This window comes from Oncorhynchus clarkii, chromosome 9 (assembly GCF_045791955.1).
Source record: "Oncorhynchus clarkii lewisi isolate Uvic-CL-2024 chromosome 9, UVic_Ocla_1.0, whole genome shotgun sequence".
Classification (NCBI taxonomy): Eukaryota; Metazoa; Chordata; class Actinopteri; order Salmoniformes; family Salmonidae; genus Oncorhynchus; species Oncorhynchus clarkii.
Window position 1 is genome coordinate 54,496,687 of NC_092155.1, and position 19,988 is coordinate 54,516,674.

General features: G+C 41.9%; 1 protein-coding gene across 5 annotated transcripts in view; it reads left to right on the forward strand.

Annotated features, from left to right (window-relative positions):
* LOC139416574 (msx2-interacting protein-like) overlaps window positions 1-3,176 on the forward strand; it is a 35,565-nt gene extending 32,389 nt beyond the window's left edge. For all 5 annotated transcript variants that reach the window (XM_071165397.1, XM_071165395.1, XM_071165396.1 and 2 more), the window contains 4 exons: window positions 84-419; window positions 588-782; window positions 956-1,114; window positions 1,262-3,176. In XM_071165397.1, coding sequence (XP_071021498.1) covers window positions 84-419; window positions 588-782; window positions 956-1,114; window positions 1,262-1,393 — 822 coding nt within the window. In that variant the 3' untranslated portion in view covers window positions 1,394-3,176. The remainder of the gene's footprint in view (window positions 1-83; window positions 420-587; window positions 783-955; window positions 1,115-1,261) is intronic.
* The last annotated feature ends 16,812 nt before the right edge of the window (window positions 3,177-19,988 follow it).

The window sequence follows — 19,988 nt, forward strand, 5'->3', positions numbered from 1 at the left end:
ATGATTACTTCTATGCATGCAGCACTGTAGTCCTATTTGTTACTTATGTTTCTAAACATCTAGTTTTTTATTTGTTTCCTCAGGATGCTGATCTCAGCCACAGGGGAATGCTGTCTCAGTCACTATCTGCTGGGTCACTTGGTGGAGGATGTGAAACCAAATCGGACAACTCCCACCTCCGTCACACAACCTCCATGGACCTATCCCACATGCCCCGGATACAGAGGGACACCATTTCACCCTCTTATACGTCTCCCATGTCTCTCTCCCACAAGCAAGAGCTAGTTCTGCAGAAGGGCCCACCAGTCTTCATGTCGAGCCCTCCAGCAGCACCCCTCTCAGGTTCCTCGGAGTTGCGCCCCGAGGGTAAACTGGGGCACTCAGGATACCGGTCCGTCGATATGGTGCAGCTTTTAACGGTAATGAGGCTGATCATGGGAATTAGAACAATTACTAGAGGGGCAATACTGAAGACATTCAGTCGTCATTTGTAAGATTAGAATAATAATCAGTTTACGTAATATTGCTTGTTCTTAAGATTTAACCTATTTATCTGACCTGTCTTTGCTCTACTTTTGTTTGTGCAGACATACCCCATAGTGTGGCAAGGCCTGATGGCACTGAAGAGTGACTCAGTTGCCGTGCAGCTCCACTTTGTCTCTGGCAACAATGTGCTGGCTCACCACTCACTGCCGCCCCTGGAGGGAGGTGCCCCACTCCGCATTGCACAGAGGATGAGACTGGAAGCGTCCCAGCTGGAGGGCGTGGCTCGCAGGATGATGGTGAGATGCTAGCTGTTCGCCATTAAAACAATGCATTTTTATCACGATTCTTAGGACGCTCATTGGTGATGTTTTCTTTTCAGGCAGCTAGTTCTCATTACAACTGTGAATGTAAACGTGCTTAATATTTCAGTAGAAAAGCTCAACCGATTTGATTGGGTTGTTGTTTACAGGTGGAGAATGACTACTGCCTCTTGCTAGCTCTGCCATGTGGACGAGATCAGGAGGACGTTCACAGCCAGACTCTTCTCTTGAAAGGAGGCTTCATCACCTACCTACAGAAAAAACAGGCAGCTGGGATCATCAACGTCCCCAACCCCGGCTCTAATCAGGTATGTTGTGCATTGACTGTTATGCTATGTAAGCATCCATTTTCAAACAGACCTGTTCCTTTCTGTATTCAAGTAAACATTAGTTGGAGATGGCAGTATGCTACTGAACTGACTTCAAACCATGTGTATTGTCTATTCCTTCCCCAGCCGGCATATGTGGTGCAGATTTTCCCACCGTGTGAGTTCTCAGAGAGCCATCTGTGCCGGCTTGCCCCCGACCTTCTCAACAGTATCTCCAGCATCTCCCCTCACCTCATGATTGTCATTGCCTCCGTGTAATACCTCTCCATAAAAAAACTCAATTTTCTTGAACCCACCAGAACCAAGCCAACACCAGCCTTTTAGGACTTTCATCCAGTTTAGAAAACTGGAAATGCCTCAGTTTGGATGGGTTTAACCATTTTTTGTTTTTAAAATATGTTTTTCTCTTCACCGAGTCCTTAAATCATCCTACCACCTCTGATTCCACAAATCTCTGCCTTTACTGAGAGCATACGGAAGGGTGGATTAGGAGTTTTGATGATCAATTCTATGATCATCCATTTCGCTTTTGCCATTGTTGAAGGTTAACTGGATTGCGTCTTGATTTTCTAAGTATTGAAGGGGACAAGGGAACTAAATTAGAAGGATGGCTAAGGGATGTTTTTACTCTTATCTAAATAATGTTAGATTTTTTATTTTTTTTTGCAGAATGACTGGTCGGAATTGTTTTCTATGTTGAGAAAACAAAATCAATAAGTAAATAAAAAACATGATATTTTTACAGATTGAGAAAAAAAGGACACATATAATAGACATGCTCCAGTGACCAATCTTTTGTACTGCTTTTTTTCTTCTACCATCTGCCAATTTAATTTCCTTCTACTTCATTTCCAGTCAGCTTTCCTCAATGTTCCCCAGGAAGCTATATGGGAACTTTGAGTTGTACATGCCTCAACACGGGACTAAATATATATTTAAAGAATATAGAATTTTTTTTGCCTCCTTTTCAACTCTAATGTTTAAAGATTAAAAAGATTTAGGGAGACCAAGTGGATTACATGACAGATTATCACTTTTAAAATGTTAGGGAGGGGGGTGGCAACTGACAAGGACCCCAACAAAACTCAGTTCAGTGACATTTATGAACCCTTGTTTTTAGAATTGATTATGTGCCAAAATGTATTTTTTAAAGGAAAAATCACCACAATGTATCTAAATAATCTGAACCTATTTTCATACTTGAATTTGTATTCGTCACTCAGATCTACTGTAATAGCCTCTGTTTTTGATTATATTTTCTTCATCAGCCCAACCTGTTACAGCCTACTGCTACTCCATTGTGAAATCATGTCCTCATTTCCATTGACTACCATTAACAGTTCTATTTGATGTTGAATTGTGGATACAGTTTAGCAAACTAGTAAGCATAGTCCTTCTCTCTCCTTGTGTCCTCCACTGCCCCCTACTGTTCCCCTGAAAATACTCCTGGATACCAATATGTGTTCCCAAAGTCAAAAAGCAAATGACTAAATGACAGCTGTAGCATGCTTAACTTGAAGAAGTAAAAGGGAAACCAATCCATGAGGCAACAAATGTGACTTAAACTTTAAACAATGCCAGGAATGGATGTGTAAACTGTCCATCTCTCTTTCCTTTCTCTGAACTAGTGTCTCCCTGAGCCAATGCTGTAAATACTCATGTTCCCAATCTGTGCTCTTGTGTACTTTCCCGTATTACTGTCTCCGTTCAGTGTCCTCATATTTTGATTTGTGTGACAAAACAAGGCAGTCTGAAAGAGACGCAGCTAGTTGTGAACCGATGCAGAAAGTAAACCATGATTCTCAGTTTTTGTGCTGTAAATATTTAAATTACTGCAGGCTGAATACTCTCATGGTAATGTTGAAGGCACTTAATTTTGATATACAAATGACAACTAAATACAACAAAAAAATCTTAAACTGTCTTTTGATCAAATCTTATTTCATAATTTGTGTATTTTGCTGTTCCTCTATGAGGACATTTTAAACTGTAAAATGGTTGTTTAACATACTTACAGATCATTAAATGGTCTGTCACTCTCGATTGGCGTTTTCTTGATTGTGTCAGTTGTCTTGGTATGGCTTGTTCCACTATAGATACATTACTGTATTATAATATAATGGCAACAGTTTATCATAATGTTATTACTATATGTTGCAGTGCACCTTGAAGTCACAAGATGTCAGCATAGGCATTTTGCATGTGTCTGTAGCCTAAAGCCTACCATGGCCATTTTATGTTTTGAGTCCTGTATCTGCACTCGTAGTTCACAATCCTAGTTTATGTGGGCAAATACCTCTCATAAATTAGTTTTTTTAAGAACTGTCACAAATGTATACACAAGGCAACTGCCGTAACAAAATCAACAGTACATGCATAGGAGAGAGCGTAGAGAAGTTGAATTCTTAGTCTTGCAAGTCAGACATTTGTATCTGATAATCTGTAGCCATATTTTGAATTTCTGTGAAGCAGTTTGAAGATTAGTGACTGGAAAAATGTCTAAATTGGGAATCGGCACAAGGGAAGGGCAGTTAAAGTTGCACTTTTGTACTTATCCTCCCCGAGGCTATAGGTCTCCATGGTTTGGAGAATTTTAAGACTTGTGCCTGAAAATGTGGGTTTCCTGCTGCTCCTGTAACATTCAAAAGCAACTGGAGAATCCTCAGAGGAATGTCAATGGTGAGATAGTGGTGAGGAATTACTTATGGAAATGTTTGGCAGTCAGGCCTGCGGGGGACTCATATTTGGAGGTACTGAAAAGGGGGAAATGAATGGGAGACTGCCTGTAGCGAAGATCCCCAACTGTACATCATGGTTTTATAGCCCTCAATTTCAACCTACAAGGATGTTCTATATTTCCTAAATAATGGCTTCTTCCTGAATTGTCAACTGTGGTTTCTGGTAATTGAAACACTCATCCCCCATGCCTAATGAAATAATACAGAACTTTTCATAACAGGATATCGTATCAGAGAAAAGGGAGACAAAGAGATGTAGAAGGGCTGAGGTTGTGAAAATGGAGGTTCTCAAAATGGATATCTGAGGGAGTGCACGCCTCTGCTCTTTCATCCCATTATCAGCCTCAAAACGCCATCCTGTCATGTACCCTATACAGTAAATTCAGAAAGTATGCAGACCTCTTGACCTTTTTCCACATTTTGTTATGTTACAGCCTTATTCTAAAATGTATTAAATTGTTTTTTCCCCCTCCAATTAACACACTACCCCATAATGACAAAACATTTTGTAAATGTATAAAAAACTGAAATAACATTTACATAAGTATACAAACCCTTTACTCAATACTTTTGTTAAAGCACCTTTGGCAGCGATTACGGCCTCAAGTCTTCTAGGGTATGACGCTACAAGCATGGCACACCTGTATTTGGGGAGTTTCTCCCATTCTCTGCAGATCCTCTCAAGCCCTGTCAAGTTGGATGGGGAGCGTCACTGGACAGCTATTTTCAGGTCTCTCCAGAGATGTTCGATCGGGTTCAAGTCCAGGCTCTGGCTGGGCCACTCAAGGACATTGAGACTTGTCCCGAAGCCATGCCTGCGTTGTCTTGGCTGTGTGCTTACAGTCATTGTCCTGTAGAAGGACAGTTTTCGTCAAGGATCTCTGTACTTCCGTTCATCTTTCCCTGAATCCTGACTAGTTTCCCATTCCCTGCTGCTGAAAAACATTCTTCACCGTAGGGATGGTACCAGGTTTCCTCCAGAAGTGACGCTTGGTATTCAGGCAAAATAGTTACCACCTTTCCAACAAGTCAGTTCATTCGATTTTTTTCCCTGATAGAGCCGCCCCGGTCAACGGTAAGTGCTGTTATTGTGAAGTGGAAACATCTAGGAGCAACAACGGCTCAGCCCCGAAGTGGTAGGCCACACTATCTCACAGAGCAGCAACGTCAGCACAAGAACTGTTCGTCGGGAGCTTCATGAAATGGGCTTCCCTGGCCGAGCAGCCACACACAAGCCTAAGATCACTATACGCAATGCCAAGCGTCGGCTGGAGTCGTGTAAAGCTCGCCACCGTTGGGCTCTAGGGCAGTGGAAACGCGTTCTCTGGAGTGATGAATCACGCTTCACCATATGGCAGTCTGACAGACGAATCTGGGCTTTGTGGATGCCAGGTGAACGCTACCTGCCCGAATGCATTGTGCCAAATGTAGTTTGGTGGAGGAGGAATAATGGTCTGGGGCTGTTTTTCATGGATCGGGCTAGGCCCCTTAGTTCTTAGTGCTACAGCATACAATGACATTCTAGAGGATTCTGTGTTTCCAACTTTGTGGCAACGGTTTGGGGAAGGCCCTTTCCTGTTTCAGCATGACAATGCCCCCGTGCACAAAGTGAGGTCCATACAGAAATGGTTTGTTGAGACATTGTGGGAGAATTTGACTGGTCTGCTCAGAGCCCTGACTTCAACCCTGATTTGTAACGCCAACTGCAAGCCAGGCCTAATTGCCCAACGTTAGTGCCTGACTTCACTAATGCTCTTGTGGCTGAATGGAAGCAATTCCCCGGGAAAGCCTGCCTATGATTTTGTAATGAGATGTTCGACAAGCAGGTCTCCACATACTCCTCTTCATCTTTTCCCATTGGCTGGAATGTATTGTAATAAGCATCAATAGGTTGACAAATATTTTCCCATTGACTGTAAATGTATTGACATAAGTATCAATTGGTTGACATGTATCTTTTCCCATTGTCTGTGATGTATTGACATAACAATCAAGCTTGTGACACTCATCTTTTCCCATTGAATGCAATGTATTGACATAAGCATCAATTGGTTGACACTAGAGGTCTTCTTTGGTCAAAAGGTTTGACCCGGACCCGAACAGACCCAAGGACAATCAGACCCAGAACCCGAATGGACCCGATGACAACTAAACCAAGACCCAACCCAGACCTGGTCTACAACAGACCCGATTGGACTGGAGTGACAAAAGAAATTAGGTTTATCAGCCAAGTTGTTCTTTTGGTTAATGAATAGGATTTTAGATGTTGGTTAGGCCATATATAAGTAAATAAATTAATCTTATTTGGGTCCACTCGGTCAATCAATGGTAGTTAAATAGACCCGCTCCGATCCAGGTCAGGTATCTGGTATTCGGGTTTGGGTGGACCTGTGAAGACCTCTAGTTGACACTCATCTTTTCTCATTGAATGCAATGCAACCCTGTGACACTCTTCTTTTACATTAAATGCAAGGTATTGACATAAGCCTCATCCTTGTGACACTCATTTTTTCCCATTGAATGTCATGTATTGACAGTCATATTTTCCCATTGACCATAAATGTATTGACATAAGCATCAACCTTGTGACAATCAAGGTCAAGCGTCAAGTGGTTGAGGCTCATCTTTTCCTATTGGCCCCGCAAAGCCTGCTGGGAGCATGGCTAATTGACATAAACATCAATTGTTTAATGCAAAACTTTTTGCAAAAACATGACACGATGACGTTTTCTCTTTTCATTATAGGAGGAAAAAGGGAGTGTGACTACGAAAAGACGTGAAGCGCAAGCAATTTATAGTGCCTAGACAGGAATGTTAATTAAGGCCCAGCATGAGAAGAAGCAGAGATGCTGTGCTGGGACACAGTGTGAGGGGAGGACACAAAGCAGGGTGGAAGCTTAAGATGCTGCTCCTCTCCTCACCCCCCTCCTAACAGCAGCTATAGTACAAAGGATACAAGTTATACGTCCTTAATGCTTGCTCAACCAACTTCATCTTTCAGTCTGTCTCTTGAATGCTTAGCCCAAAACATTACATTCCAAAGGCCAAATGTAGGTATTAAAAGAAAATACAAAGAATGTTGAAAATGCTGGTTTGGGCTTTTTCTGACACTGATAAGTGCTTGTTTTCTTGTTTTTCTTTTTTTGGCTTGTTGCTATGACATTCCATGCAGATGTTGTTCTGAATGTATTATCCACAGACACATTTCAACACATGATAAACACAACTAGACAGGAAGATTATGGAATGCATTTATGAAATGCTTTCCTCTGGGTCTGTAAGAGATACCCTGAAGTTACATTATGTAGGGGTAAACTCACTTCATCTACCATCAATGTGGACCATCCTCCTGGGTGATGCAGGCATCCATTTTATGACCGAATGATCACCTTACCTAATCAGGTTCCGTCATGCAAAGGCATAAAAATAAAAGAATGGGATCAGTGGTTCTACAGCATTGCTGCTTAACAATCTGTGAATGTGGCTCTGGATGCAACAGAAAATAATCCTTAAGACCACTGGAGAACTCAGATTGACATTTTAATTGTCTGAACAATAACTGTTGCAAGACCTAGGCTGAACCATTAGGAAGAGGTCTAGAGTGGGAGCAGCAAATGTGCCCTGGAGTGAATTGTGACCCCAAATGATGAATGGGATGTTCATTGTTCAGTAAGCTCTTCATTTGGGGGATCAGACCAAAGCAGCCTGCGTTTTACATGTTTGACTTGTGGATACTCTGGGATGGGAGATTTCAGCGGCATGGCTCACCCCTCCCTTGACTGTGTGTGGGAGGACTTGATAATAGGGTGGTATGGAGAATTCCAGGTCCCTGTCTAAAACGGAGTAATTTGAGGGAGTATGTTTTAAAAGAACACCCCCTCACTGCGCCTTTGTGATAGCGTGAGCATGGCTAACACCACAGCTACATACAGTCTTTAAATCCAACTTTTGTGAACAATGGTAGTGGAGAAAATAAATGTTATGAGTAAACACTGTTGTTGGCAATTGGTCCCCGGGCTCCCATGGTGAAAAAGCTGAATTTAAGTGTTTTAACATTTTATTTTCAGGACAACCAGGGCTACAAGTAGAACACAAAACAATTTGACATAAACAGTTTAATTCATGAGTTTTATTGACAAATGTCAATATACAAATACAGTTTGCCATGAACCTGATAAAAATGCATTTATAACAATGCATTTGGAACCACCAAGACTCTTCCTAGAGATGACCGCCCAGCCAACCTGAGCAATCAGGGGAGAAAGGCCTTGGTCAGGGAGGTGACAGAGATCTATAGTTCCTCTGTGGAGATGGGAGAACCTTCCAGAAGGACAACAATCTTTGCAGCACTCCACCAATCTGGCCTTTATGGTAGAGTGGCCTGATGGAAGCCAGTAAAAGGCACATTTGGAGTTTGCCAAAAGGCACAGAATGACTCAGACCATGAGAAACAAGATTCTCTGGTGAAGCATGGTGGTGGCAGCATCATGCTGTGGGGGTGTTTTTCAGTGGCAGGGACTGAGAGACTAGTCAGGATCGAGGGAAAGATGAACAGAGCAAAGTACAGTGAGATCCTTGATGAAAACCTGCTTCAGAGTGCTCAGGACTTCAAACTGGACTTCAAACACATTCCAACAGGACAATGACCCTAAGCACACAGCCAAGACAATGCAGGAGTGAATTTTTTACTTTACCTTTATTTAACTAGGCAAGTCAGTTAAGAACAAATTCTTATTTTCATTGACAGCCTAGGAACAGTGGGTTAACTGCCCGTTCAGGGGCAGAACGACAGATTTGTACCTTGTCAGCTTGGGGATTTGAACTTGCAACCTTCCGGTTACTAGTCCAGCGCGCTAACCACTAGGCTACCCTGCCGCCCCAATGACTTTGAGTGGCCCAGCCAGAGCCCGAACTTGAACCCAATCGAACATCTCTGGAGAGACCTGAAAATAGCTGCGCACTAATGCTGTCCCATCCAACTTGACAGAGCTTGAGATGATCTGCAGAGAAGAATGGGAGAAACACCCCAAATACAGGTGTGCCAAGCCTGTAGCGTCATACACAAAAAGACTTGAGGCTGTAATCGCCACCAAAGGTGCATCAACAAGGGTCTGAGTACTTATGTAAATGTAAAATTTCATTTTTTTATTTTTTTTATACATTTGCAAAAAATTCTAAACTTGTTTTTTGTTTTGTCATTATGGTATATTGTGTGTAGATTGATGAGTAATAAAAACATTTACTCAATCCCATGTTTCATGAGCTGAAATATAAAGTCCCAGAAATGTTCCAAAAGGCTTACTTCTCTCAACTTTTGTGCACAAACTTGTTCACCTCCCTGTTAGTGAGCATTTTTCTTTTGCCAAGATAATATATGCACCTGACAGGTGTGGCATATCAAGAAGCTGATTAAACAGCATGATCATTACACAGTTGCACCTTGTGCTGGGAACAACAAAATGACACTTTATAATGTGCAGCTTTGTCTCACAACCCAATGCCCCAGTGGTATCAAGTTTGCGGGAGTGTGCAATTGGCATGCTGACTGCAGGAATGTCCACCAGAGCTGTTGCCAGTAATTAAATGTTAATTTCTTTACCATAATCTGCCTCCAACGTAATTTTACAGAATTTGGAAGTACGTCCCTTTTGTGGCGAAATCCCCATTCTGGTTGGCTGGACCTGGCTCCTCAGTGGGTGGGCCTATGCCATCCCAGGCCCATCCATGGCTGTGCCCTGGCCAGTCATGTGAAATTCATAGATTTTGGCATAATTTCTTTATTTCAGTTGACTGATTTCCTTATATGAACTGTAACTCAGTAAAATCTTTTAAATGTTTGCATGTTGTGTTTATAGTTTTGTTCAGTATAGTTTGCAGCTCAAACCATTCAGACTTTACAGTTGTTGTTGTGAGAAGAACCGTTTTCAAGATCTACCCTTGTCTCACAAACACTGCTCTAGTTCAGCACCCTTCAATTGCACAGGCTAATGGTTGGTATCGGTGGATGCAGAAGAAATGGACAAATCCAAAATCATCAGGCTAGGTACTCCTGAGGCATGGTTCTAGGGCTCAGGTCCTCCGGGAGGGGAGGGAGAGAGAGAATTAGAGGGAGCATGTATAAATTCACATAGGACTCCAGATAAGACAGGAGAATCACATAATGTTTAAAAGGGGTTAGAAGCACTAAATCACTCAGGCGTGAAAGTGGGACTTGAGGTTAATGTCTTAAGTTGTAAGTCAAGATGAAGACCTCTTAAGGATCTGCCCCTTTTTCCCCTATTTTTGCCTAAAATGACATACCCAAATCTAACTGCCTGTTGCTCAGGACCTGAAGCAAAGATATGCATATTCTTGATACCATTTGAAAGGAAACCCTTTGAAGTTTATGGAAATGTGAAATAATGTACGAGAATATAACACATTAGATCTGGTAAAAGATAATACAAAGAAAAACCCATGCATTTTTTAAAATGTATTTTGTACCATGATCTTTGAAATGCAGCCCAGGCACAAGTTCGACTTTGGCCAAAAGATGGCAGCAGTGTATGTGCAACGTTTATACTGATCCAATGAGCCATTGCATATCTGTTCAAAATGTTGTATCAAGACTGCCCAAATGTGCCTAATTGGTTTATTCATACATTTTCAAGTTCATAATTGTGCACTCTCCTCAAACAATGGAATGGTATTCTTTCACTGCAGCAGCTACTATAAATTGGACAGTGCAGTTAGATTAACAAGAATTTAAGCTTTCTGCCCATATCAGATATGTGTATGTCCTGGTGATTTTTTTTGTTTCTTACAACCTCATGCTAATCACATTAGCCTATGTTAGCTCAACCGTCCAGCTGGGGGACACTGATCCTGTAGAGGTTTTAATGTTGTTGTGAGTTCCTGATAAGCTTCTGGTATTTACCAATCTTGGGAATATTTACCAATCTTGGTGGTATTCACCAATCTTGGTTCTATTTTCTCCTTTTATTATTTGCAATAATCAGTTAATGAATGGTATTTACGGCTATTGCATTTAATTACTAATGGGCAATTGAATGCAAAATGTTATGGAGAGTAACATAGACTGGAGCCTTTCTGTAAACTCCTTAATCTAAGAGCCTTGATATGAACACAGACAACTTGGAGAGAGACAGATGACAGGCTGCTTGTAGTAGCAGAATAATAGTAGAAGCAGGAAGTACAAGGGAGCAAAGGTCATGTGTATAGATATACACACAGTTTATGCAGTAATCCAAAACATCACACAGCCTAATACCACTAATACTGCATTTGGTCTCTGACTCATTCTTTTAACATCTGGATTTTGGCCCATTGTTCTCAGGACAACATGGCTATGCCTCCATACACTCCTATATGTACAGTTTAATACCTCCCAGTCCTCTTTTGTCCCTATTACCTGGTCATAAGAGAAAGGTGTCAACCCACGGTACATACTGCATGTATGACACATCCAACACACTTTCCTTTAAGTGAGTTCACATCTGGAGGCCTTTTTGTCAAAAAGGTCAATATTATCATCTAAACATGATAGGACCAGAGAAAGGAATAGGATGAGGTGATAGTTCCTGTAACGCCTGGGGTGTAGTGGGGAAGAAGTCAGGCACAGGAAGCAGAGAGTTCAGGGTAGCGCTAACTTTTAATGCACCACAACGGTGAACAGACGTCAATCAAAACAAATGCCTCAAACACTGGGGACTTAACGAGTCCAGCAAAAATCCAAACACACGGACAACCGTGACATACAGCCGTGTACACATGTACATCGAAATAATCCCGCACAACCAGCAGGCGGGCCAGCTGGTAAATAAAGCCCAACCAATTAGCCTAAACTAAACACATGTGAAACCAATAAACAGAAAAGGGGAAAAAAGGGATCCGTGGCAGCTAGTAGGCCGGTGACGACGACCGCCGAGCACCACCTGAACAGGAAGGGGAGCCACCTACGGTAGGAGTCGTGACAGTTCCACTTTCTCCAGTCAATGCCCCAATACAATGCCACAGGAGGAATTGTGAACTTTAAAGGGTCATGGTACACGTTGTAGAGTAGACTCTTAGGTTGGGACAGGAAGGGAGAACTCCAGGTATGGGTCTTTACCAGGTGACTCAGAGTCAACATAAATACATAAAAACTTGTTATCATCTGGTTTCATCATCTCCTTTCCTCCCAGGCTGAAATTTGATCTGGGGCCATATATATCAAGCATCTCAGAGTAGAATAAATAATTTATTGTTCATTGGTTAGGCATCTTTACTTTATAAAAATTTGGTATTTTTTCCACAACCGACTACAACAACTATCAACACTACAACTTTGTGTCATTCTTACTTTCTGTAACGGTCTTACGTGTATGCGCGCGCGCACACACACACACACACACACACACACACACACACACACACACACACACACACACGGACACAGAGGGACACAGGGTCAGACGCAGTGCAGCGCCCGTGGATGGAGAGCTATTGGAGGGGAGTAGGAGTCCATGTAATCTTATTCATTGTGATCTAAAAGGCTGAACTGATCCTAGATCAGCATTCCTATTCTGAGACACTTTGTGAATAAGGCCCCTGAAACACAAGTAACAAGCAGATATGTATTACATGATTTCTCATCACCTCTCTTAAGTTCTTGTTTTCTTCTACTGTTTCGTCACAGTCGGTTTTGGATGGTAATGAAATGGAATGTGGCTCTGGAGGAACTTGTGGAAGTGATGTCGATTGTGCTCGTTTCACTTTCAGGGTTGAAATAAAATTGTGTTTTTGTGGTTTTTCAATTCTGTGGATACAGTACAGCCCCCTTCTATTTTGGCTATAACTGTTCCAGAGTTGAAATCCAATATGCCAGTGACAATGTACGAGTGTGAGAGATTGTATCTGTTGGGTTCTTACTGTAGGTAGATGGTGACGCAGGATTAAAGTCACCTCAGGTTATTTTTCATTTTGTAATTCCTCAAGAGGGGTTTTGTGCAGGGCTCATCAGAAAAAGGGTGGGGTGGGATGGTAGTTAAGGGGTTAGGAAGGGTCACCAACATTTACTGGATCGTTGCACCCATGTATTTGTTTATTGCTGGTTGAAAAGTTCCCTTTTTTCTTTCTGTGTCACAATTTGTGGTGACCACTGTGGCATCAAGCACAATCGCAAGTTTAATTTTCTTCTCACATCGCAAGACAGCCAAAGTGTGATTTGATATCACCGTCGCACGATGCTAGGAATTTACTGTAGAAAGTCAGGTGTTTAGTGAATTGACATCGGGGAGGATACAAAAAAACTTGATGTTATTTCATAAAATCAACTCAACCTCTCAAACTGCTTCCATTCTGATTTACAGTACACTGTGGATTAACCGTGGTTTAGGCAGTTATCATGGACTGGTTTATTGTCTGTTTTTTACACAAAAATGTGATTTACGCCACAATCGTTACAGACTCACTGGGACACAGTGTTCCGACTAAGATCTTTGGACTCCATAACAGCTTAATCCAACATCCACAACACCACTGGACATGTCTCCTGGGAGGCAACTTGTCTGGTCTTGACACAGCAATACCAAAATATCCATTTGAAATTATGTGTTACTTAACTGTGACTCTTCTCGTGGGTTTCACTGAATCACTGCCGTCTCAAACCCATACACTTCACATGCCAACCTTTTCACAGAATTTCATCATTCTGTCTTGTCTTTGAGAAAAGACATACAGGTTTCTCTGCGGTTTGGAACTGGGAGCTGTTGAAAGAGAGCAGACAAGCAGGAACAAGCTTTCTGAGACGGGCTAGAGGAGTGACAAGCTTTGATATGAACTGCCATTCCAAAGACAGCTGTCATACACACTACTTTCTTCCCCCAGCACTGTCTAACTACCTAAGTCCCATTGACCCTTAATTAGCTTAGCACCCACATGGCTAGCACCCACGACACCTGTTTGTATGCTCGCGCCCCTTTCGCCTCAATGGAAGTTACAGCTGTATTTGGTCACCTAATAGTTGAAATGTACTCTCCGTTTTCACTTGCAGAGTAGCATGAAAAATTGAGTGTGTGTGTGTGTGTGTGTGTGTGTGTGTGTGTGTGTGTGTGTGTGTGTGTGTGTGTGTGTGTGTGTGTGTGTGTGTGTGTGTGTGTGTGTGTGTGTGTGTGTGTGTGTGTGTGTGTGTGTGTGTGTGTGTGTGAATTGATACCTCCTCATCTGCAGGTTCTAGCCACACACACTTACCATGTCCTCCTTTGTAACCCTAGCCTTATTTGGCACTATGTTATATACAATACAGTACACAAGCCTTGTTATGATGAGAAGATGACATGGTTGAAAGACATACAGTATAAACACATCACTTAGCTCAATCAAAAAGGCTCTGAAATATTTTCCCTCTGAGCATTGTCTCATGTTTAATAGTCTTACCAAGTAATGATGTAAGCAAAAATATTCACCAACCCTGTTTCTCCTCGTCTACATAAGCTCTGTACATAAGATCAATTGCTGTAGAGCAAAAGTACCACTCTACAACACTACAACCAGTGGTGTAAAGTACTTAAGTAAAAATACTTAGTAGTTTTTTGGGGCATCTGTACTTTACTTTATTATTAATATTTTTGACAACTTTTACTTTTACTCCACTACATTCCCTAAGAAAATAATGTATTTTTTACTCCTTATATTTTCCCTGACATCCATAAGTACTCATTACATTTTGAATGCTTAGCAGGACAGGAAAATGGTCTAATTCACACACTTATCAAGAGAGCATCCCTAGTCATCGCTACTGCCTCTGATATGGTAGACTCACTAAACACAAATGCTTAGTTTGTAAATTATGTCTGAGTATTGAACTGTGCCCTTGGCTATCCGTAAATTTAAAAAACAAGAACATTGTGTCGTCTTATTTGCTTAATTTAAGACATTTTAATTGATTTATACTTTTACATTTGATGCTTAAGTACATTTAAAACCAAATACTTTTAGACTTTTACTCAAGTAGTATTTTACTAGGTGACTTTTACTTTTACTGAAGTCCTTTTCTTTTATGGCATCTTTACTTTATGAAAATTGGGTACTTTTTCCACAACTGACTACAACAACTATCAACAATACAACTTTGTGTCATTCTTACTTTCAGTAACAGTCTTACGTGTATGCACACAGACACGCACACGCACACATAGCCATCCGAACACATTATTGACACAACACCCCTTCTTTGCCCTTCTATTGCCGGTAGCATATGGAGAAGGGTCAGACATGCCTCACATGCCTACTTCAGCAAACTGCAGACCACTATAGGCCTACAGGGGCAACTACAAGGACAGGTGTTGCCTACCATCATAACATCACTGCTCAGCATCATCAACCATTTAGCCTGGAAACAACCCTAAAGATCCTGGCACTGTAAAAACGAATACATCTCTCTCTTTCTTTTTTTCCATTTTATTTTAGTTCATTCTTTATGTCTCTCTCTCTTTTGGTCTCTTCTTCTTTCCCTGTCTCGCTCTCTCTCTGTCTCACTCTCTTTCTCTCACACAGACACACAAACAAATGCACACGCACACTCGCACCCACGCACACACACACGCACACACACACCAAAAAAGGTAATATGGAACGGAATCCACAGGTTGCTATCAATGAACACCATTCACCCTAAGCCCTCCGGAGTCCATCTCACACATTCTGGATGTGCTTTCTCAAGTGCACTTCCTTCAAGGCATTGTCAAGAATGTCCTCTGACCCCAGTAGTGTCATCCAAAATGTGCAGTTTTATAGCTAATCTCATGCTTTTCTACACATTTTGCATTGAGGCTGAGAGAATTTTGCATTTTTAAGCTAATTTCCTGCTATTCAATTATGATTTTTTTCTACATTAAATTACCAGCGGGGCTATGTCATAAACCCTCAAAGTTCCCAAATGTGGTGAAAATGGCAGACATATTGTTCAGGGAGAAATCCAAAACAGTCTATTTGGAATGAATGGCAATAATCATAATCCTGATTTTACTTATGCAGGAAAATAAAAGGCATGTGATATATCAGAAATTGTGTAATAGAATTATTGTCAACCTATTATATGATAGAACATCAGTACTTGTTGCATTTACAACTGGTCTGTCCCGTCGCTTATGCGTCCAGAGCCTTGACAGGTGCAGAGAGAAGGTATGCACAAATAGAGAAAGAACTACTGGCAAGCACATACGCGTGCGAAAGGTTTCATCAACAGGTCTACGGACAAGACTTCGAAGTCCACAAAAACAACCACCAACCATTGGTGTCAATCATGTCTAAGCCACTGAATAATTGTCCAATGAGAATCCAGAGAATGTTTATCAGACTGAAAAAGTATGATGTGAAGATGATCTATACCCCGAGAAAGTTAATGTTCGCCGCCGCAGTTGACAAAAAAGAGAGAGCTTCGACACACAGAAAAACACTGAGATTCAGTGTTCCTATCCATCCTATCCCAGGCCAACACTGGGATAGGATGGTCCGCACAAAAAAACAACTGTCCAAGGAGAATACAGAATTACTGGATGTGCAGAGCAGAGCTCACCATTGTGGATGACGTTGTGTTCAAAGGCAACAAGATTGTCATTCCCATGACACTTTGCAAAGAAATGCTACAGAAAATACACGAGGGCCACTTGGGTGAGGAAAAATGCAAACGACGAGCACGAGAAGTAATGCTACTGGCCAAAAATGAACCAGGAAATCAGCCAGAACACTGCTTCATGTGAACTGTGTTTGACCTACAGGCCAAAGCAGCAAGCAGAGCTGCTAATGCCTCATCCAGTACCCAACAGACCCTACTACAAAGTTGGAGTTGATATTTTTGACTGCAATGGCAAAGGTCACATTGTTGTTACCGACTACTACTCAAACTACCCTGAAGTAACAACACTGCAAACTACCTCCAGCAAAGCTGTAATCACCGACCTGAAATCAGTCTTTGCAAGACATGGGGCAGCGTCTGAAGTGTACTCGGACAATGGCTAGCAGTTCTCAAGTTTCAAATTCCGATTGTCCGCTAACGACTGGGGATTCTGACACAACACCTCCAGCACCAACTACCCAAGGTCCAACGGCTTAGCAGAGAGTTCTGTCAAAATTGTCAAAGGTCTGCACCTCTGCAGAACGGACTATCACCTGCACAAATGTTGATGGGACGTCGCATCAGAATGAATCTACCCATCCATGAGAACTTGCTAACACCCAGAGGTGCTCACAAAGTCAAACTCGTGAAGGAAAAACAGAAACAAAGACAAAAACAGCGACACGACAAAAGTGCATATACTTTCTAGCTGAAGTATATGTTCATTAAAAGTAGTTAAACCTACACACCGGTTTGTCATTATACAAGGAACAAACATAACATTTCCCAACTCTGGTCCTCGAGTACCCCCAATAGTACACAGTTTCATTGTAGCCATTGACAAACACACCTCATTCAACTCATTGAGGGCTTGATGATTAGTTGATAAGTTGAATCAGGTATGCTTGTCCAGGGTTACAATAAAAATGTGTACTGTTGGGGGTACTGGAGGACCAGGGTTTGGAAACACTGTAGAATAGTATATCACTGAGAGGATATTGTTCAACCCTTACTCACCCTATCAGCCTTTAGAAACCCCACAGACAGTTAGCTCAACATGTTTTACTTTGGTCTCATTGTATTAAAATAATACTTGTCTACTTAGGAACTGAATAGCTGTAAGTCTGACAGGCAATGGGGAACAATGTCAGATACAGAGCCAAAAACAGGTATCGCATAGCCCCGTTATTCTAAAATGTATTCAATTGTACGTTTTTAGACCCCTTTACTTTTTGCACATTTTGTTACGTTACAGCCTTATTCTAAAACTGATTAAATTGCTTTTCCCCCTCATCAATCTACACACAATATCCTAAATGACAAAGCTAAAACTGAGGGTTCCCAGTGTTGAGGATCAGTGTAGCAGATGTGTTGTTGCCTACTCTTGCCACCTGGGGGCGGCCCATCAGGAAGTCCAGGATCCAGTTGCAGAGGGAGGTGTTTAGTCCCATGGTCCTTAGCTTAGTGACTGGGCACTATGGTGTTGAACGCTGAGCTATAGTCAATGAACAGCGTTCTCACATAGGTGTTGCTTTTTTCCAGGTGGGAAAGGGCAGTGTGGAGTGCGATTGAGATTGCGTCATCTGTGGATCTGCTGGGGTGGTATGCGAATTAGAATTGGTCTACGGTATCCGGGAGGATGCTGTTGATGTGAGCCATGACCAGCCTTTCAAAGCACTTCATGGCTAACAACGTGACGCTACGGGGTGGTAATAATTTAGGCAGGTTACCTTCGCTTTCTTGGGCACAGGGACTATGGTGGTCTGCTTGAAACATATTGGTATTACAGTCAGGGAGAGGTTGAAAATGTCAGTGAAGACTCTTGGCCGTTGGTCCGCGCATGCTTTGAGTACACGTCCTGGTAATCCATCTGGCCCAGCGGCTTTGTGAATGTTGACCTGTTTAAAGGTCTTGCTCACATTGGCTACCGAGAGCATTATCACACAGTCGTCCAGAACCTCCGGTGCTCTCATGCATGCTTCAGTGTTGCTTGCCTCGAAGCGAGCATAGAAGGCATTTACCTCGTCTGGTGGACTCGTGTCACTGGGCAGCTCGCGACTGGGTTTTCCTTTGTAGTCTGTAATCGTTTTAAAGCCCTGCCACATCCGACGAGCGTCAGAGCCGCTGTAGTAGGATTCAATCTTAATCCTGTATTGACACTTTGCTGTACATTAGAAGTTTTGGAAATGTATGTGAGGATTTGATCATTACTGTTCTGCTATAGATACGTTTCAATACAGATCCAAAAGTTGCTTGTACGCGACTGAGAAAAACTGTAATGGAGAAATGCAATCGTCTAAGAGGGATACACTGTGACTCTCACTCGCCCCTCTCCCCCTCTCCTCCCTTCATCTCTCTCTATCCCTTGCTTACTCCCTCCCCCTCTCTTCTCTCTCTCTCACTCTCTCTCTCTCTCCCTCTCTCTCTCTCTCTATCTATCTCTCTTTCTCTATGTCTTAAATATATATCTATAGAGAGAGAGAGCGGAGGGATTTTAGGTTCAAAGCTCACTAATGTGAAACCAGAGCCTCAGGGTACGGGGAGGCGGCATGGGGAGTGAGGATTCACACATGTCTGGGAGAGAGGGAGAAGACCAATCTTTTCCCGCAGAGTTGGACCCACAGGTGTCTAGGAACATAGTCCATAAAATCTTAATGTTCCTAGACAGGTGTGACTCTTGCAAAATCAATGACACACTGTATTGTAATCATCTATTGTGAAGACAGCATTGAAAGGTACATATCTACCCAGAAAATCTAACAGGTTGACAAAGTATTCAGGAGTTTTTTTAGTGAAACCATGGTTTAAAAAACTACAAGATACAGGTAAAAAAAAATCCATATTAAATGCATAGTATTCTCACACATATCACACACATAATCATAGTTACACTGTACAATAAATAATGAAAGTAGACAGAGCTTGACTCTCAAATTCCTTTGCAAAGTAGTTGCTAGGTGATGGATTCTTTAATCCTCTATATTCATACATACCAGCACACCCTCCCACACCCCATAATCCATACTCCAACCTCTCTATCTCTCCCCCTGAGAATACAGATTATGTTCTACTTCACTAATATTGATCAAGGGGAGGGTATTTCAAATTCTAAAGACCATATGTAAAATTATTTGCCATTTCTCTTGACTTTGTGGAGTAATTGTGTTTGTGTCACACTGCTTCAGATTCTAGAATATGAATAAGAAAACAATCTTGTTTATTTACTTTTGTCATGAGTTTCACGCAGTATTCTTCTTATTTTGTACACAGAGAAAGAAACATAAAAAGATAAATAGGCCACATGTTTTTATATATCTGCTTTGCTTGTGGCTCAGGCAAATTATTGAGGCCATCAAAGCGTAATGCCAATGCCACTTCCCTGTTTGCCACACCCCCTCCCTATAAGGAATTGATGACATTCCAACAGGCGGGGGTTGATGACCTCTTCATTTGTGAATGACGCTTCCGCGAGCTCAGCGTTCAGTTGAGCAACTAATGTGAGTGTTGAAGTATCCCAACC